General features: G+C 39.8%; 1 protein-coding gene across 3 annotated transcripts in view; it reads left to right on the plus strand.

Annotated features, from left to right (window-relative positions):
• POT1 (protection of telomeres 1) overlaps positions 1-21,929 on the plus strand; it is a 188,658-nt gene that overhangs the window by 126,956 nt on the left and 39,773 nt on the right. For all 3 annotated transcript variants that reach the window (XM_006278058.4, XM_059725921.1, XM_059725920.1), the window contains 3 exons: positions 16,371-16,534; positions 16,920-17,008; positions 19,720-19,764. In XM_006278058.4, the coding sequence (XP_006278120.2) occupies positions 16,371-16,534; positions 16,920-17,008; positions 19,720-19,764 (298 nt within the window). The remainder of the gene's footprint in view (positions 1-16,370; positions 16,535-16,919; positions 17,009-19,719; positions 19,765-21,929) is intronic.

Below are 21,929 nucleotides of genomic sequence, written 5' to 3' on the forward strand. Positions count from 1 at the left end.
CACGTAATTTATTATATTAATACAGTCATAAAGAGATGTCTCATGTGCATGTGACATAACAAAATGGTTCTGATTTATGCTTACTAAATCTGGGTGTTAGAATTGTTTTCATTATTCTTAATTTTTTTCTATAATCTACATTTTGCTAGCTGATGTAGATTTACTGCAGAAGCAACATGGAACCATTGTTTAGATAATTAAGGGAAACGGGTATATTTTTATGGTTTTTAGGAAGATTTATTTTACAGAAAATTCCTGGGTGTTTCTAATACTACCCACAATTATGATGTTTTAATAGAACTTGTGTGCATCCAAATCTTAAAATGTAAGAACATACTGCGTTAAGTGCTTTCACTAGCCGTCTCAACTTCCCTGGTTTCCTTTTTCACTTGCTCCTTTATCTCCTACACCTGTATCTTCAGTAGACAGAAAAGATCCTTTGGGTAAATGTGATATCTTTTATTAGACCAGCTGAATAATTGGGGAAATTGTTTTTTACAAGCTTTTGGGCACACACCCCCTTCTTCAGGCATAGGAAGAGTCTGCTGGTGTTTGTATACTCTGCTGGGTGGAATAGAAGCTTAAGCCAATATGCAAAATGCAGGTCGGTAAAAATGAAAATGCGAGGCAGGGAAGACCAGAGGGGATGGGAGTTAATAGGTGTGAGACAGGTAGGTGAGGGGGAAAAGAGAGGAGTGTAGACCAATGACAAAATATATCTGGGAAAATGTAGAGAAGTTACCTGGGATTATTGGATGGAGGCAAGTTATAATTGCCATAAATCCAATATCTATATTTAGTCCATGATTTTTTGTATCTAGTATATTTATGAAGTGATGTTCATAGGCTTGTCTATAAAAGGTGTTTTGTAAATCCTCTTTGAGGATTTGAACTGAGAGATTGGAGAGAGTGGTTGTCTCGTGAGAAATGCGCACCCACAAGTAATTGGGTATTTTTGTCTGCTTGATTTTTGGTGTGTGTTCATTCTGGTACGCAGTTGTCGTTCGGTTTCTCTTATGTAGTTTCCATCAGGGCATTCAGTGTACTGGATGAGATCTATTACATTTCTGGAAGTGCAGGTGTAAGATCCAGGAATGGTGATGGTTCTGTTGTGGGAGTGGTAGAGGTGGTTGGCAGGTTTACATTTCTTGTCCCGGGATTCCACTGGATATTAAAGCCAGAGAAACCCTTACAAATCTCTAGTTTGACACTTTCATAACAGAATTTTATCCAGTATAATAGCCAGGGTAGTTAATGTTTTATTAACTCATTTGAATGGAGAATTAGTTAACAGACTGCTAACATTACACACTGACCTGCATAGTGTTAGCTAGTCATATTTAAAGTCTGTTGGGAAGAAAGATTTTATCAGGACTAGTTTACACAGTGCTGCCTTGTGACTCACATAGTGAGAATTAAGTAATCACCATCCTATCAACTATTTTGTCTCTTCACAATCATGTAAACATGGAGATCTCCTACTTAAAATTATTTCTAGGAAGGTGTTTGCAAGTACAACTTAATGAAACATCTTTTTGGGACATAGAATATGTTAGCTGTAATTATCTGTCTGTATTGGTCCCAACTGCAAAAGCCACCAGATGCTTTTTGAACCTGGTTTCCTAATGTAAAGTAAAACAAAGGATTTTTCTTATCTTTCTGCAATAAAATTAATGCATTCTTCTATTGAAGAATAGACACTTTCATGGACCCAGAGGAACAGACTTCCATCTTCAGCTCCCTCTGTGCAAAAATGAAGTTTATTTCCAACCTATGGGGACTTTTTACCATATTGTACCATCTACACTTTTCCCAGAGCCTGACAAAGGGACTTTGATTCCTGAAAGCTTGCACAAAAGGACAATTTTCTTGCCATTTTCCAGTTAGTCTAATAAAAGATATCATTTTGAAACCCAGAGTTCTAGTTTTTTGTATGTCTTCTTCTATTGAAGAATGCATTATTTGTTTCCTTGTTTCAGTATGTGATATTTAGACATTAGGAATGTTTTGTGCCGTGTTTTAAGTATGGCATGCATCTTACTAGTCCAAGTTACTGTGTGCCTGGTTTTGTTTGTTATTTTTATCCCCTTCTATCCCTTTATATTTCTGTTATAGACAAAGTCAAATTTATGTTAGGTACTTGCATGGCACTTACTATTATGCTTTCTCAACACTCCACAGTTCATTTCTCTCCATGAGGTAGGGAAACTGCTTTATCCCCACACTACCTGAGACTAACTAGAGGATAAAGAGACTCGATGGCCACATTCGGACATGCAGGGGAGTGTGCTCGCAGCAGGACAAATTGCCTCAGTGTATGCACGTGCACTTCATTGTGGGACAAACTGTACTGTAATGGGCAAACTGCCCTTGTCTAGCTCCTCCCGGTTCTTCAGCTAGGGGGGGAGCTAGATGCTGGGACCAGAACCAGTGCTGGCCCCAGCAGTCTTACCTGGTAGCCTGGAGCAGCAGGGGCACAGGTTGGGCAGCACGGAAGCTTGGCCGCCAGCCAAGGCATTGCTCTGGATGGCCTGGTCTCCATGTCTGTATTATGCTGATCTTTGTGCATGTTTTTTTTGTTACCAGGAAAATCCAGTATCAAATAGTCACCCCATGCTGCAAATTTGCAGTGCGAGGCACATTTTAATGTTCACCACATGTAGTTTGTGGTACTACAAAGAGGTTTGCAGTGCCGGAAACCTCGCGCCCCTGCATGTCTGGATGCAGCTTGTGAAGCAGGGTCATGGTGAAGTAGGAGATTGACAAGCCTCTCTGAATTCTAGGAAGGATTGATTTGAGATTTTTGTGGTGTTATTGAAAAGGCTGTTGAGAGATTGATGAAATGGAAGGAAGTGACAGAAGGCAATGTATAAGGATGTTTAGTAAAAAATTAGAACAGTTAACAGGCTAGGTAACAGCTGTATCTGACCAGGTAGACTGGAAAAGGGGAAGCTGGGAGAAAAGGAAAGAGACCTGAAATGTTACCCACATCCTTGTTATTGCCAAAGGACAGAAGAAGGAAGAGGCTGGTTTTGTATCTGTGGTGGATAGGGAAGTGACAGGACTTGGTTCAAATCTGGATTTGAGTTGGAGGACCAAAGAAACACAGACAATGGTCCCAAGATACTAAATCTGCATTTTCTCAAATGTTAAGAAAGCAGCCCCTAACCATAAAAGTAAGTGATTTCACAGCATGATTAGTCGAATAGGCATTCATTTGTCCCTGAAATTCACTAGAACTTTAATTGCATACATTTTCTTGACTAAAGGCTAAACCTGAAATGTAAAAGTTAAATCTGCTTTGTATTCATTTTACAGCATTTACTTTTTGCTGTAATAGATGGATTGTATTTAGGGAAGATTGTAATAAAAATGCTGATTCCAGGTACTGTATGCTGAAACTTTACAAGTCTTGAAGTTTAATGGCTGTGTGCACTCAGTTTTGCTTGTTTGTCCAACAGAATAAACTAAAATGACTCCTAATTAAAACTGGTGGTTCTTCGTAAAAGAGAGAGTTTACTGAATGGCTTACTAATATAATAAGTAGGTTGTCTATACTTTTTAACAGAGAAAAATTGATTAAACTTGGCTATTTTATTCCATTTAATTCTTCATGTTTCTTGTTCTGCAGTGATCAGGAAAGCATTTAAGCCTGTGTTTGACATCTCTTGAAAATAGTGGGTGCATCTACAAGCATAGTTAATGAGAAGCAATTATGTCTGGTGCGTGTTGTGCCAGAGTTTATTGCTCCTGGGCACTGTGTTTGAATGTGTGCCTGGGACCACAGTGTGTTGAGCTGGGGTGGAGCAATCCCAGGCTGGCAGAAGGCATATTGGGTCAGCCTGTGCAACCCTGCTTAACAGGGTGGGTCAGGCTGCTTTAACCCAGCTCAGCATTCTGCGGAGGGGCTGGCTGGGGCACAAGGGTGCTCTAGTTCAGGATTTATCAGCATGCAGTTCCCACACTGAAGCACCCTCCTACCCCAGCCAGCCCTGTCAGCATCTACACGTGTGTTGCTGTGCAGTAAATAACTCTGCCTTAGGATAGTACTTGTATTTACAAGTTCTGACATGCCACAGAGATAAGTAGTTTACCGCAGCCTAATAGAGCTTCATGTGTACATGCGAAGATTTTACTGCTGACCTAATTAGGCAGCTCCACAGTAAAACATCTCAGGTAGACACACCCAGTAGGAGTTAAGCATGTTTAAGAGCTTTTCTAAATCAGAGGGCATAGAAGAGCCCCCAGAATAGGGCCTGTATGCTGGGATTTTGGCAATTTAAGTTCGTAGAAGCAAGAGAATGCTACACTATTCATTGAGACATTTTTTTCTGCTCTTGAAAGTCCTTCATAATTTTGTTGTCATGTAAACCACTGATAAAATAGTAGGTTACACTTTCTAATATTGTCATGCATCATTTGCAACAAGAGCTGCAGTTTGGAAATTGTGTTTAATGTAAAAATAAACTAGTTTATACAAACTTTGTCAATATAAGAACATTGGAAGACAATGTAAAAACAAAATCTTTATTTTAGTGTACACTACAGAAGTTCAAAAGGATTTAAAAGGAACAAGACATCTGTGAGTAAACAATAGAAAGTGTAGAGAAGCTGGTTGGGATGCTAGAGTCAATTTATAACTGATCACAGAGCATGATGTCACAATCACTCTTCCCACAGGAATATGTTTAAAACACACAGGGCACGTCACACAAGATATTTACTGCAGAGGTGCCTAATTAGCTCTGCAGTAAACATCTCTGCATCTACACATGTGGCCTATTAGGCTGCAGCAAACTAATAAACTCTGCAGAAGGGTGGTACTTATAAATACAAATACTGTCCAGCTGCAAAGTTTTTTACTCAGCAGCCCTGCATGTGTAAATGTTGATGGTGGCTAGCTGGGGCACAAGGGCCCTTCACTGTGGAGGCTGCCTCCCACACTAGAGCATCCTCGTGCCCCAGCCAGCCCTTCCTCAATGTGTTGAGTCAGGTCGGAGCAGACCCGAGCTGGCAGGCTGCCTTCTGCCAGCTGGGGCTGCTCCAACCCGGCTCAACCTGCTGCAGTCCCAAAAACATGTTCAAACTCAGCACGCGTGAGTCATAAGCTGTGTCACATGTTGCACCACAGTTTATTGCTGCACGCTAATAGCATGTGTAGATATGCCCGCAGGTTCACAGCATATGCCATTGAAAACTCAATATTTGAATGTAACGTGTATTTTTTTCCCAGCAAGATTTTTCTGTTGAAAAAGCTGAAGATAGCTAGATAATAGCTACATTTTATTTGCTACTGATAAATCATCTTTACTTTGCATAGAGTAGCTGTGTTCATCTTCCCGTATCAGGTAAGTTTGTGGTTCTTCAACGTTGTTCCTGAAGTATTTTTCCTCCAGACCTCTTAGGGCCTAGGCAATAAGAAAACATAGTACCTTTGCAGCCATATAAGAGGCCCTCCTTAAATTGGCATAAACAAAGGTAAGGTCTTCTTTCTGTACCCAGAGCATTATTGCCCATTTTCAAAAGGGGAGGTGGCATTTCTAAAATCTTTAGTTCTTTGTTCCCTTAGCATAAGCGAGTGTGTGCACCTGTTCCTTAACACTGCCCTCTCTCCTTACACAGTTTGACCTAGCACATTTGATCTCATTATGAACTGCAATATAGAATGCTGACATGGATCAACAGATCACTAGTGCATGTTGTACAGGCATGTTGTACATTGAGATTCACAAATAGAGATTAGATACTTAGATACTTAATATTTTCTGATCAGTAACATAACAGGCTCCAAAGGTGAGTATAAACAAATTATTGACATAATTACCAGCTTGCTCTATTGACCTGTGCTAGCTTCTTAATGGCTGCTGCTGTAAACCTTATTTAAAATATTGTGTGTTGTTTTAAATAAATGCAGACATGCCAAGTATATTATGAGAATTTGGTCTGATGAGCATGTGTGTGCTTCAGCCGTTATTATGGTTATTCACCATATGTGTTTCATAAACCTTTTTTAAAACTTTTTTTTAATTTTCATCGTTGAACTCTAGTACCTATTTCTACCATGAGTTTTCACCCTGTTCTATACAACGTGTTTTGTTGTTAATTGGTATTTTGATTAGCTGAAAATCAACATACCAATCAACAGTATAACATATGTTTTATTTATTCATATTTGTAGACAGTTCAGAATTGTAATTCATTAGTACAATTATTCTGATTCAAATAAGGAAAGCTTTTTTTGTCTTTAAATGCTAGTCCTCAAAGAGTACTAATATAGAGTGGTTGTGAATTATTTAATTTTAAACAAAATTATACGTTAGCACTGGCTAAAGTTTTTATAGAAGTGCTGTATGCTTTTTCTAAATATATTTTCTGAATTGGCATACTGTCACTAACAGTGTCTTTTGCTTGCTTTGGTGCTAACAATATGCAATGCTGCCTCCCAAAGGAATTTTTTAATACTGCACTTTGCCTTACATGGTACATAGTTCTAGCTAACTTGATTTTTCTGTTGATATTCATAACTGTATGAGTTAATATTTGGCTTTACTTGCTATAATAGTTATCAAATCTCAAAAAAATTAATTGGAGTTGCCAACAATGGACAAGCATGCTATGTATGGATACATTCAAAATGCAATCAAAAGTAATATTCTGTAGGTCAAAGAAACTTGGAGAGCTTTATCATTCATTAATACACTGCAGCATAGTAATTTCATTTTGAAGTTCAAAACAACTTGTAATGTGCAGCAATGGCTTGTAAATGCTTGTGGGGGGGTGTTGTTTTTTTTTAATCCAGTATTTCTTATCTCTTTTTTTTTTGAGTAAGTGATAGTTAATGTCCAATTACATAATACTCAGGTGACTCATTTTGTGCTCTAGAAATTGTTCATTTGCCTCCATTGTGTAAGCGGTTATTTTATAAAAACACAGTTCCAAAATTGGTGTTTAACTTCCTCAGATCTTGGTAAATCTCGTCATTTGGGCAATTAAAAGACCCAAGTCATAGCTTATCAAAAAGTTTTATTTCTGGGGGGGTTTTGATACAAGTAGTAATACAGAACTTAACTATTAAACAATATGTACAGCTCAGGAATTCTTGCTGTTAGTCAAATTTATAATATGGTTTGTCTTGCATGTTTTTTTTTATTGATTCAACTAAAAAAAAAAACTTGTACATGCATGGTTCAGGCTTTTATTCACTTTTCAGACTGAAAATTGAGGCCAGTAACCCAAAGTTGACGCTACTGTCTGACCTTCATAGTCACTCTCATTTTAAAACAAAAGTCATAATAGCACTTTGAGTAAAATTTTTACTACTTGATAGACCATAATTCTTCTGAATTTCCTCACCATTTTAGAAAGGGAAGGGAGAACAAAGTTAATTTAAAAACCAAAACCAAGGTGCAAGAAACTGTGTTTACCCCTTGTGAAGCTATAACTTCTTGCTCCAGTAATCTCTTCAGTAGTTTAACTTGGCATTCACTGTTGTTAAAGAAGTTTGTGGTATTGTACAAGTAATAGAACATCCTGTAAGAAATAAATACTAATATATTTTTAGTATCCCATTAGAATTTTTAACCTGTAATTTATTTTATGCATTGTGTAATCAGGTTCCAAATAATTGTAACTTACTCCTTGGCCTAGTCTGACTATATGGTGTTTTCTTTGAATTTGTTTTTTAAAATGTTGTTATCCATATACTACTAGTAGGCAATTCAACATCATCCTTAACTTCTTTATGTACTCACTTCTGAGGCTTTTCTAACTTAATTCTGCAGCTGACAGTTCCATATAAATAACCTTCTTTCAACACTGAATCTTTTTTCTGTGACCTACTACCTTTTCTGATCTCACAGCTCTTCAGCTATTTCTAATTGACTTCTCTCAGGCTTCTTATTTTCTCCCTGGAAGATTTATTCTAGTTATGCTAGATACGTGAGGGTATCCCTGTGTCACTGTATGATTTCACGTGAAGTTCAAGTCTGGTTGGTTTTTTTTGCCTACTTGCTAACATTAGCCCATAAAAGTTTTGTTTTAAAACTGTATTTTGGGGCACTGGGAATTGAAGCTGCAGACCAGTTACCAGTTTGTCAGTGACATTTTCCCACTTCTCTCTTGTTGGATTAATGTACGTACTATCTTTCTAGCATGCTGCTCCAGATGGATAAATAAGAGGCTTGTACTGTCTTTTTGAGTATACCAGTACATTTGGAACACTGGGGGAAAATGAATGTCAAATCTTACTTTTGTAGAAACTAGTGTCATTTATACACATACCTTTTTGTCCTGTGATGTGTCAGAGATCCATTAATCAAGTCTGCTCTGTACACAAGTTGTTGCGAACTGCACTGCGCTGAGTGCCGTTCTCATAAGTGGCAAAACGCACATCAGCACACAGAAAACGTCAGGATGCGCTTTTGAACTAAAGCACCTCTAATGTGTTTTAGTTCAAAAGCACACCACCAATATTTTCTCAGTGCTGACATGCATTTTGCTGCTTATACAACTGCAAGTGTCACAGTGCCAGGCACTTTCCAAAGCTCCCGGTGCTGCATTGTTCCATGTGTAAAAATGCCCTAGTTTCTTATGTTCATAGTTTCCTAGTTGTTAGGGTTGGATTGGATCTCAATAGATCATCGAATCCGAGCCCCTGCCCTGGAAAAGAGCGCTTGGGTCATATGACTTCAGCCAGGTGCTTGCCCAGTCTCCTCTTAAAGACCCCCAAGGTAGGGGAGAGCACCACCTCCATTGGAAGCCTATTCCAGATTCTGGCAACCCTTACTGTAAAGAAGTTCTTCCTGATGTCCAACCTAAATCTGCTCTCTGTCAGTTTGTGGCCATTGTTCCTAGTTATTCCAAGGGGTGCCCTGGTAAACAGAGCATCTCCAATTTCTTGCTGCCCTGCACCCCGATGAATTTGTATACTGCCACAAGATCCCGTCTCATCCTTCTCTTGCAGAGGCTGAAGAGATCCAGGTCCCTCAGTCTCTCCTGGTAGGACCTTACCTGCAGGCCTCTAACCATCTGAGTGGCCCTCTTTTGGACCCTCTCAAGGTTATCCATATCCCTCTTGAAGTGTGGTGCCCAGAACTGGACACAATACTCCAACTGCGGCCTGACCACTGCTGCGTAGAGGAGAAGTATCACCTCCATGGACCTGTTCGTGATGCACCTGCTAATGCATGATAGAGTGCAGTTAGCTTTACTAGTCACTTCGTCATATTGCCGGCTTTTATTCATCTTGGAGTCAACTATGACTCTGAGATCCCTTTCTGCTACTGTGCTGCTGAGGTCATCCCTTAGCTTATAGGTGTGTTGGTGATTCCTTCTCTCTGATGCAGTACTTTGCACTTGTCTTTATTCAACTGCATCCTGTTCTTTTCTGCCCACTTTTCCAACCTGTCCAGGTCCACCTGGATTTGATCCCTTCCCATTAGTTTGTTTACTTTACTCCATAACTTCGTGTCAGCCGCAAATTTAGACAGAGTGCTCATTGCTGATTGTTTATCTGTTCTTACTCTGAAGGAAAAATAAAAAAGAGAAACTTCCCTCTAAATGTAGCAGTAGTAGTAATAATAATACAAAAAGGTTTTGAAATGTGACAAATACAATATGGTTCAAAACCTCTTCCATTCAAATTTTAAAGCTTTTTTTTCATTGAATGAGCTTAATTTAAAGTGCCCCACTCATTTTGCAGCATGGAGACACTGATGCATATGATGCTGGAGTATGGTGGTTACCATGTTCCAGCAGACTCAATTAATTGAGTCTCCTTCTGCGTGCTGTAGACCAGCCTCCCTGCATGTGTATAGGAGCCCTCATTTTTCATTTTAAGAAAGTAACTTTCTATCCTTCATGGTTTTGCAGAAAGTTTTAACGGTATGAAGTGAATGTATCCTGAAGGTTCCGAAACCAGAAGGAAAAGAAACTAAAGCTTATTTTAAAAGAATCATTTTTGTAGCCTGACTTGTGACTTGAATGTTTGAGGTTAGCAATGTTGAAAATATAGCGAGGGACAATACGATTAAGATCTTTAAGATGGAAGAATTTATTGCTCTAATACAATGTAATGCTTAAGAAACCAAATAACACAGAATCATAATTATACAAACATGAAAGCTTATACCAGTGATTAGTATTTATCTTACAATTTATATTACTGTATACTTAAGCTGTAAGAGACCTGAAAAATTAGGACACAGTTCTACAAATGAGCCCCATGATCACTAAAATGGAGCAGCAAAAAAAGCAAAAATAATTTTGGATTACATCAACAGGAATATTAGATGTAAGACTTAAGAGGTGATAATGATGCTCTGCTTACCACTGGTTAGGGCTCTTTCAGAGTGTTATGTGCTCTTCTTGGCCCCACGTTCTAAATAGGGGTAAGGAGAACTTGAGAAGGGTCCCGAGGTGGGCGACAAAAATGATAAAGGGCTTGGAAGGCAAGCCATACACAAAGCACTTGTGAGAACTGAGCATTTTTAGCAGAGATTATGGGGGTACATGATAGCAGTCTTCAACTATCTGAAGATCTTATCTCCCTCTATACAAAGGGCAGGACCCTTAGCAGTGGCTTGAAGTTGCAGCAAAGTAGGTTTAGATTGGATATCAGGAAAAACTTCTTCACTGTTAGAAAAGTGAAGCAGTGGAAAAGAATGCCTAGGGAAGTTAAAGAACCTCACAGTATTGGAGGTGTTAAGCACTGGTCGAGGATGATCTAGGAGTAGCTACGCCTGTGATCTGCTATGGGTATTTCTTCTCCATGGGGGCAGGAGGGAATTTTTCCCCCTCCTGCTGCTGTGTGTGTGTGGATGGGGGTCTTTATTCCTCAGAAGTATTTGGTATTGGCTACAGCCAAGGCTGGGGTTTTTGACTATTACTGATATGTAGGAGGTGCACACAGGTGCACATGTACCCCCTAACATTGGCTGCTGCCAGCAGTGCCTGTGGGTGGTCACTGCTCGCCACCCCACCCCCACTCCCCCTTGCTGCAGACACTGCCGCCAGTTGCCGATTGATGCTCGCCACCCTGGTGTCGACGCCTGTGTGTGGTCACTATGCCCGCCCAGCCTTGGGAGGCACATGACATTCATGATTTTGACTGAAGTGTGCCAGTGCTCTTCCTTGGACTTAAACCCAGAAGTGCTGGGTAGAGGGTCAGAGGGTCTTGCCCTTTGCTCAGGGTCAGACTATGTTTCAGATCAGGAAGAAATTTTCCCCATGATCAGATTGGTATAGACTGCAGGGGGATTTGCTGCCGCCTTTAGCAGGGGCATGGCCGTCTTCCTTCAATCTCTTGAGCATAATTTAATAACCAGCAGAATGTTGGCCTCTGGTCCCCCTGCTTTACCTGTGGCAGATTAGGGTGTTATGTCTTGTGGTTGTGTTGGGATTGACTGTGTAGTTTTGCTAATAGGTTAGACAATGGATTTATATAGGATGGTTTGGATAGCAATGATCTTGCTCCTAGCAGGGGGCTGGACTAGATAACCTATGAAGATCCCTTCCAGCCCCATTTTTCTATGATTCTAGGTATCAGAAGTTGGTGTGAAGTTGTCTTCCTCAGAAGCATGGACCGTTGGCTATAGCCAAGGCTTCGGATTTTGACCGGGTTGTAGTGATACTTCAGCTGGAACTTAAAAAACATATAGGTTCCTGGCTAGAGCATCTTACTCCACCGCAGAGGGCCAGACTGATTGCTACATTTGGGATCAGAAAGTGATATTACCGTACAATTAAATTGGCATGGACTGTGGAGAGTTTTGCCTTCTTCTGTAGTGCAGAGTGCAGTCATCTTTTTGTGACTCTCTTTCATATTTTAAAACTACTTCCTGTTCATGCACCATTGGGATTGACAGTAGCTTTGTCTCCCTACTTTACCTGTGGCACATTAAAGGGTCTGTTTGTTTTTTGATGTTTTGGACATTATGCCTGGTACTTGTGCACGAAGGTTGTTCCTGAAGTTTTTGAGAATCGGCTAAGCAAAAACTTGTCTAGATTAGACAGGAATGGTCCTGCCTTGAGCAGGGAGTTGGACTAGATGGCTTCCTGAGGTTCTCTCCAGCCCTATTTTTCTGTGATTTTAAAATGTGTTGCTTCAGTAAAATCATTTCAGAGTTAAAGGGTCAGTGACTGCAAACTATGAAATTAAAGATTATACTGCAGTAAAACCTAGATTCTTCACTAAGTTAAGTTCCTTAGCCCTTTATAAAGATAAGGATTTGTGAACTAACCTGAGGTGGGGGGGGGGGGTGTGTAGCTACTACAAAGAGCTGTGCAGGAGTTCTGGGGTTCTCTACCTGTGGTTTGTTATAGCTTTCATTTCAAAGGGTATCACATCTGTCACTTACAAGCTCCTGTTGAATGGAGAAGTGGTGCCCTTTGAAGTAAAAGCTGAAGCAGTCTACTGAACTGTCCTTAATTCAGCTACCCACTGCAAATTAAGTAGATTCCAAACTACTAATGATCCAGGTTCTTATGCATGTATTGTAGTGTATTGTGTCTGCTATGTGACTTTCCACAGAAAATACCTTGTTAAAAAATCTTAGATAGATTCACTACATCTGAACAAATCCCTTTAGCTGAAAAATCCCACTCCAAAACAGGAGCAGGTTACGTCTGTATAAATTATCGGTTGCTATCAGTAAGACTGTTTTCCTAGAGGATTCATTTGGAAGGGTGGAGAAGGATAGGAGCATGGGAGAGATATTAAATAATCTAGATAGAATCTTTCCAGCATTCTTGCAGAGCACAGCTTAAACAGGACAGCTGCAAGTTTGTACTCTTACCTGTGTTTAGAAATAATCTACATGAAGGCTTTTTATCTATTGAAGAGCATGAGATATAGTATAGTACCTTGAAAAGTACCGAATTTCCATTCCATCAAGAAAATATGCATTCCCCTCATCACTAATTTAGTTGGAGGCATTTTCAGGAAAAAAAGGGCAACAACAGCTTAGTTATTGAAATAATAATACATATTGCGTCCTATAAAAAGACTTTTAGGGATCTAGCAGAAACAAAGCATCCAGTTGTTCAATTTAAATCCAGCACTTCATTAAGATTCTGATAAAATCACATCTCTAAAGGATAGCCAGAACTCAAATTGATATTTACTTGCTGCATGTGTGTCTGTGTGTATTATTTATTTAAATACACCTGAAATTAAAATAAACACTGCTTTCCCAAATTCACTTCCTAGAAAAGAGAGGTTTGGTGCAAGGTGTTTAGTTAAAATTTTGGCTTCTAGGTAAAGAGAAAGATCTAAAAATATAAAGTTAGTGGGAACCCTCGTACTCAGTGACCTGAATTAATGCTTACATAATGACAGCTAACTCACATACCAAGATAAAAAGAAGTCACCTCCACTAGTGGTTAGGCTCAGAGGGAACTCAGAGAAACATAGTAACTTGAGTTGATTGAAATAAATGTATTGTAGGCCATAAGGATATGATGGCTATCCTAATAAAAATCAGTCTTTTTCCCTTGCTCCAGTTGAATGCTTATTACCAGTGTTATTAAATTATTATTGCTTTTTTATTCAAATTATTTAATCATGTTTTAAAATAAATTCTGAAATCTGTGGGGTCGTGATGATGCTCTGGAAATAAATGTGAAATCTGTTTACAAGTTTTAGATTTTTAGAATCTTACAATATTTAGAGCCTTTAGAAATGGCTCCAAATGTACATGTCCACAAAATAGCTTTACTTACAGCCATCAGATTGGACCTTTGACTCTGTTTATCATGCTTTCAGTCAGATCACCATTATCTTCACCCCCTGCTCCATCTGTCCCTGGGTGTATATAACGTGCTGTCTTGAAAGCCTGAACTGATGTCTGATCTTTGTCAGAACTCAAGTTTTTTAACCTCCTCTTCAGTAATTGGGGCAGTTTTGCTACTGAGTGAATCTTATTCCCCTACCCACAGCCTGTGCTCAGCCATCTCATGATGTTTCTGGGCTCTCATGATCACTTCCCAGACACAACTTCTGCCTTTTCTCTATATTATAGCAGTGGTCTCTTCAGCCCTTCACACCTTGCAAACTTTCCTCCTCTTAAGTCTCCCTCTAGGACTCATTTATTTTGATTACCCTCTTTGTCTTAGGATTGATTTCTACAATTATTGAAAGCAAGTCTCGCATAGTTTTAATGGAGCATTATTTTCAGTATGTTATCTCTGGTGCCTTCACATCTCAATATTTCTCATCATCTAATGTGGCAAATGCAAAACACATAATCACATGTTCTTCTTTTTAAAAGGTAACTATTAGGGTGTGTAAACAACTAAAGCATGTTTCATGGCAGGTTACTGTAAACATTGCATAAAACCAATGTTTCTATAGCTATAATTGGCTAAATCATTAGCTAATATAGGTTTGTATATTTTGGGCATAACTTGAATGGTTTCCCTGGAGTTTACTGATTTATACAACTTGAAGACATGGCAGTAAATCCAGTGAATAACCCTTACAGTTTTCTGTCAGTTTGGTGTCAGTTATTACTGAGTTTAGCACTAGTTAAAGAAAAATAAAAACAAAAGTAACTTCTGGAAATTTTTGATCCAGCTTCAGCTTAGTAAAGGGGTACAGTGGAGGATTTAATAAACCCTCTAATGGTCTAATAAAATGGTCTAATAAAAGATATCAGATTCACCCAAAGAACCTTGTCTGCCTGTGTCCTTAGACCAACATGGCTACAACCTACACCCCTATAACATGGAGGATTTAAGTTTCTTAATACAATCCTCCCCCTCCCTTTAATTTAAACCTTTGGAAATTTGCTCAGAACAATGTGTTCACACAAAGATTTCTAACTACATGGCAGTGGAAACAAAGATTCCTTCTTGTGTCATTTTGCGCCTGAGTTCTAAAGTGATCAAGGGATGTAAACAGCTGAGCAACTCAGCTTAGTAGTTGGGGCATTCCTGGGAAGTAGGAGATGTGTTTGAATCCCTTCCTTGTCAGGAGAGTCTGGAATAACCTTATGTCCTGGTTTGTGTTTCACAAAGGAGTTATGGCTAATAGTAAATTGAATTCAAAGTTCCTTAAAAAAGTTTAACGGAATTAACATGACAATCTGCAAATTTGCCTCCCATAAGAAGAATGACATTTTTATCAGTATATTAATTTTAAAATGCATAAAATGCCAAATAATCTCATGACCTTTTTCTTCCAAAATACCTTAGTGAATAGTTAACATTATTTTTGTAGTTTGAAAAGACTTTAGACAGAACAAAATTCATTCCAGGTAAAGAAGGTAGACCACTTTACTTACTCTGCTCTATTGGAGAGTGAATCTGGAGTAGTACTAAATGGTTTGGAACTCCGAAAAGTTGTTGGTTCTTTGCTTTGATTTTCCTCAAAGTACTGTTTTACCTGAATCCAAGATTACTTTGAATTTAAAATGACCTGCCTCCCAATAATTAGATTCTAAACTCCCACCCCTTATCCCTCTGCCCCTTGCTCCCTCCCGCCTGGTACATGTGCCTGCACCCCAAGCTGTCTGTTCCCTGTAGCCACTTGTCCCCCCTACCTGTGCCCCCCTAAACCTAGCTCCTGCCCCAGCCATTTGCCTCTCCACTGTTTACTTTCTGCAGCAGCTGTAGCTGGGGTAGTCTGCAACAGTGGTTCTGGCCTCATCCTGGCCCAGGTTGGGAGGAGCAGCCAGGCCAGGTCAGGACTGGGGTTGGGGCTTAGAGCAGAAGGTAAGCAGCAAGGGAGGGGCAGGCTGCACTGCCTCCCCTGTCCCCCCCATGCTTCTGAACTGCATGCCACAGGTCTCCCCCACCCTCTGTGCAGTCTCCCTTCCACTCTTCCTACTGTTTCCCCCCTCCCCAGCATCATGAGCCACCTAGGCCCAGGACAGGCAGTGGCTCAGCCAAGGCTTCACCCAAGTCCTGAAGCCCAGGCCACAGCAATCATGTGTCCCAGCTGGTACTTGTATTAAGGTACAAGTAAAATCAAAATTTACCTTGTTTGGGGGGGGGCTTCATCTTAGATTCAAGTAAATATGGTAATTATCTGTTCATTAAACAATTAAATTACTTTTGTTCTATTAATTTACTCCTTTTGTACTGGTGCATGAGGCCAAATGCTCACTGTTATCAAATGAACCACATATTTGTGATTCTCTGGAAAGCCTGACTGAGTCAATAAAAAAGTGTTATATGCCTGTGGGAAAGAAACACATTGGCCTATTTGCTCTGTAGCAGCAATGTCTGCTTGAGGAGCAGACATTATATAAAGCCATATCCATGGGGCAGCTGGGTGTGTTGGAACAGTTGCTCACCAACTTATTGTTGTGAAAAAATGTAATAAAAATTAAGAAAGGGATAGATCTTCAGGATTATCATTTTTTGTTTAGGTTGGAAGCTTTCTAAGAATTTACAGTCTACGTGCAAAGCAAGCCAGTCCGGAGAATCAGGCTGATGTTTCATATATAGAGTTTCGTCTTCATGGTGGCACCTGTTATGGTCGAGGAATTGGGGTCCTACCAGAATGTAATCCAGATGTTAAAGAATTAAAATCGTAAGTTCTAGAAGTTATTTTTGAGACTCACCTGAAGGTGTGTGTGTGTCTGTAAGCAAAATGTATATATTCTTAGATTATTGTTCACCAAGTATTTTATTGGATTGGGGTCTATAGAAAGAAAATAGCAAAGAGATCAACAGCCCAGTGTACTTCATATGAAAGTTCATGCTTCTAGCTTTCCACCTCTCCATTGGCAGTATATTGGACACTTACTCAAACTGCTACCTGAGTCAACACCCCCATTCCTGAAGCATTTGACTTATTTCAGTTGTAGGCCCATCAGAGTTTCTCTGGCCTGGATACATTTCAGCTACATTCTGAACTGAAAAGGTACATAGAAAATGTATTTACTTGTATTTTTAAAACCTTTACTTTTTTATAGATTTCTGGATTCTCTGGATCTCGCAGAGCATCAAAATGTGGAAACTGTGTCTTCGATGGAATTGCATAGCACTTCTGACAGTTTTTCAAGTAAGAGCAATTGGAAAATGATTCACGTCCCCATGCAGCATAGACATATCACTATCTTGAAGAAGGCTTGTAATGTTCTTAATTACAGAGCATTAAATATATATAAGGTTGATGACTTATTCAACCAGAAACCAATGTTAGCTGATGCTGCTTCTATGTCACTGCAGGTCTTATATTATTAAAAGATTACTGCCTTAAAAGAACTTTTAGTGATCAGTTAAACATGGATAGTGAGAACCTCACCTCTGCGTTGGTGGTAAAAATAGCATTGTAGAGTGGTGGTCCAGGGAACATACACACTGAAGTATTTGTTTGGCAATTCTGCTAAATTCTTTGCTCCAAAGGTTTGCTGCCTGCTTCCCTTCTTAAGTGGCTGCTTCCATTTGCATAATAGAATTTAACGAAAGGAATTTTTCTATTGGGTATTTAGGATAAAGAGGAAGGCAAAATGTTTCGAAGAACCAAGACGCTGTCAGTCTAATGTCTGTGTGTTTAGAAGCCTTATTTCCATTTCATTCTGTTGAATGCTCACTGCCCAAATGTTTTACTTGGCAAAAAGACACACCTATTTGTGCTAGTATCTAAACACCAACATCTTGAAAAAGAAAAACTAATGTACTGAATTTTTCAAATGATATCATTTCCTTAAAAATGTAAAGGAGCTGGTGTCTGGAAGGAAAAGTTTTTACAGTTATGGTTGGATTTTTTTAAATTTAATTTATAATTTCTTTGTACATATCTTTCCCAAATTAATTTCCTTCTATAAGCAGTAGGGTCCCTTAAAACTGCAAGTACTTAGGTGATACTGACTGTTCTTACAGTCCACTGTCATTAGTGTTGAGCAGAGAGACCCTTATAATTGTTACAAGATGAAGAAGAAAGGGCTTGGATTTGTTTTGAAGCTAATTTCGTGTTAGCTCTGTTTAAAAGGGGTATTAATTTCTGTGCACTCAGGAGCTTGTCAGTAATGAATTATTCCTAGAATTCTGTCTACCAGAAAGAAGATCAAGTGAGACAAGTAGCAAGATGACTTTTGAGTGAATTGCTAGACTTACCTGCACTGTGTCCAGGACCATAAACATCAACAAAAAAAATCTAAGATGACTATTATTATGTATGAATTAAAATATCTGAATCTCATAAGTCTTTTTCTGTATAAATGTTTTTCATGGTCAAATCTAAAAGCACTGTGAAATGCTTAAAAGCAGGCTTTACCCAAACTCAAGACCATGTAGATGCTCTAATGGTAAAAGGAATTAAGTGTAGCAATTAATCTATTATAAAGCACTTTCCAGAATTTAAAATGCTTTAAATTAATGCATTAATTTTGATGCTACATTTCTTTTGTTAGTCATGTGAGCTTAGCTGATAAACAAAACTTCTAAGAAAGAGCAAATGCAAAGCATAAGTCAGACCAAAAGCTGATGGATTTCTGAACTAAGAGAATAATTTCTGACTCTGTGGAAATTGCAACATTGCAACCAACAAAACCTGAAATTGATATCAAACAAAGCATAAATGTAGCACAGAATTCTGTTTGCTTTTGTAGGCCTAAATGGTAGTTTTCTCGCTGTGCACTGGGCTACTTTTGGCCTTCACTCTTTGTTGTGGCGCATAACTGTGTGATGCACAGACTGTGTGCATGTAGTAGGCTTTGCACTGGCTGGGCACGTATGGGGAAGAGGAAGAAGATGAGACTGTCCTATTTCAACTTGCTTAAGTAGCAGCAGATGCAAGTTCTAGGGTGCAAAGCGGTTTGAACCTGCATCTCTAACTTCCCAGCACAGCTACCTTTCCAATGCTCCGTTAGAAACCGAGCATTTAGTAGTATTTGATAAACTAGATGGAGAGCAGTACAGTGCAAAACTTTTTGTCCCATTGAAAGCAAGAGCCCAGACTAGAACCTAGAGTCTTTTCCTTTCCAGAGTTCATTCTATCCCCCAGAAGCAAATGTCCTCCAGCTTTCCTCCTGGCTTCATGCATCTCCTTCTCTTGGCTGCGGAGGGGGTCAGCTTCAAAAGGAGGTCTGGAGATGTCTGTATAAATCCTGTCTGGATGAGGAGGTAGGCCTAGAACCCAGATCTCCTGCTTTCTGGGCAAATACCTTAACAACCTAGTTGTAAGAAAGTCTATTGTCCTTCTCTGGCATTAACATCCATTAGTCATAGGATTTCTTACCAGCTATGTTAACCCGTCCACAGTGGATACCTGCCCATTCAGTGCATGACCAATTGTGCATGTTCATTCTATGCACCTGCACACTTACACAGCCACAGTGCAGGAATAATAAAATTACTACCTGCACATCAGTGTCAAAAATGTTACTTGCACAGTTAGAAAACTACCATTTAGATGTAGAAAGGGAAATAAAATTCTTTGCACAGTTACAGGGAATAGCATGTCACGTGATGACATTAACTGCTTTTCTATTAACATAAACACAGCAATTATCTGTGACTTTATTCAAAATGGATACCAATCTTACCAGTATAAAAAGTGGTAAATATCAGTGCCACACACAGTAACAACTGTTTTTCTCAAATATGTCACTGTTAACATCTGATTTTAAGTTTCGTACTGCCTTCTTTTTCTGCCCTACTACAAGTGATGTATATTTATTTAGAAATCAATTCTGTATTCATATGCTCTTCTGCATGTGTATTTAGTAACAAAAACTCAAAAAATGTTAATGCGTTTTTTCTGGATTCTAGACCCAGTAATATTTTTAGAGAGATGCCAGCAATTGTCTGTCACAGGTAAGAAACAGGAGAAAGATTTCTTATTACTTACAAGTAACAAAGATAAACAGTTGAAGTAGCTGCATGTATCTGATTTCCATTGTGGATGCAACTGTTTAAGCCATATATGTATTCTGACATAAAGTATACCAGTGTTCTTTTTTGCCTATGGGATGCACATATATTCTAGGGCTGTGCGAAATTTCGATGAGTATTTCATTTCGACGCTGTTTCAGCTCATTTTGAGTTCAAAACAGCAAAATAAAAATGAAATGAAAGGCTTCGAAACAGCCTTGAAACGAAATGAGGGCACTCGAAACGTTTCAAAACTTTTTAAACATTTCGAGTTTTGAAGCTGGGCTTGCTTGCAGCTAAAGAGAAACTAAAGAGGGTGAGGGGAAAGACCGCTCTGATATTGACATGTGTAGCTGGCCAGTGACTGTGATCCTCCTCTGAGGTCCCTTCCAATCCCTGCGGGGGGGGAGATGGAAAAACATCATAAAAAGCATTGTTTGAACTGAGCTTTTTCTGTGCCTTGGGATCAACTTTACTGAGCTGTCTTCCAGCAGCTCAGCAGCATCAGAGAAAGGTTATCACTTCCTACTTGCTAGCTTATTCCTAGCAAGTGGGATCCAGTACCTTTTACTTTCCTAATACTGTTTATTATATTAATTCCTTTCAATGTATTCCTCCCCCAAAATCCTCTTTTTGTTTTTGTTAGTCTAATTTGATTCTTTTCCTCCCAGAAAAAAAATCTGTGCTTTCTCTCACAGTGTGCATTCCATTCACTGGGCAGAGAAGCACAGCATATATTGCATTTTATAATATACAATTTATTCAGGAACATATACAAATACTTCTTTTATTTATTACATAAATACGTACATTACATAAATATATACGTACAATTATCTACATATATTACATAAATACATATTAAATTACAGAAGAACACACAGATTTTCCAGCACACCAAACACACTATGAAACACTACGAAACATGCTGGAAAGGCAGCTGGCAAGCCTTCAGGGAGTGGCGGAAGAGGTGGTAGAGGGAGCGCTGTAAGTTCCTCCCCACCTCCCTAACTGAGACACAGCCTCTTTCCTACAACTAGCAGGCATGAGGCTTCTGGTTCTACTGACAACAAGGAGAGGGGAGCAGTGAGATTTTGTGGAACTCCACATACCTGATGCTCGAGAGACTGGTGGAGCAACAGAAGGCCAGCCATGAGATGGCCTTGCTCGGGGAAATTGGAATCAGTGGCCCGCTTAACAGAGCTAAGTGGGATACCAACTCCAAGATCTTGGTGGCCCTCAAGCCCTTCCTTGAGGCCACCAAGACCCTCAGTGCTGGCGATGCCTTCGTTAGCCAGGTGCTCCCTGTAGTGAAGGAACTTCTGAACCATATGGAGAAGTTCAGTGTTCCTGGCTGGGGCAAGCCGCTGTCACCAGACATGCAGGCATTGGTGAGGTGGCTGAAGGAGGGCATGAGGAAATGGCTTGATCTCTTGAGTTCCAGTGTGGTCCACATACTGGCCGCCATATGTGATCCAAGGGTGAAGGGGAGCGTCAGCGTATGTGGCAGCAAAACCCTGGATCAGTGGACAGAGGTGCTGGTGAAGAGAATCAGGGAGGGGGAAGGACAGAGGCAGGGGGACATGGAAGAGGGGGATCCGCTGTCCCATGCCAGCATGCCATCCACCAGCCAGTGTCCTTTTACAGGTGCTACCAATGTGGGTCAAGGACATGGCTTCCATAGTGGGGTCCAGAGGCACCAGACGCCACCATCAGGCAAGTAGCACTCAGGCCTTGGTGGCTGCCTATCTCGCCAAGGACATGGAGCAGCTGCTGTGTGACTACTTGGCCTACTGGGCAACCCACAACCAGATGTGGCTGGATCTGGACACAGTTGTCCACGAATACCCATCCAGTCCACCAACCAGTGTTCCAAGCAAGAGGATATTCAGCATTGCTGGTAATGTAGTGACACCCCACCACACCTCCTTGGATCCTGCAGCTCCTTCGAAGCTGTTTCGAAGCATTTTGTTTTGTTTCAGTTTTGCTGCTTTAAGCTCAAAACACGTCAAAACAACTTCGAAACGAAACACCTGGTGAAATTTTGCACAGCCCTAATGCCAGCTTCTGGCTTCTTTACTATTCCTTCCATCCAGGAACAGCACACA

This window comes from Alligator mississippiensis, chromosome 4 (assembly GCF_030867095.1).
Source record: "Alligator mississippiensis isolate rAllMis1 chromosome 4, rAllMis1, whole genome shotgun sequence".
Classification (NCBI taxonomy): Eukaryota; Metazoa; Chordata; order Crocodylia; family Alligatoridae; genus Alligator; species Alligator mississippiensis.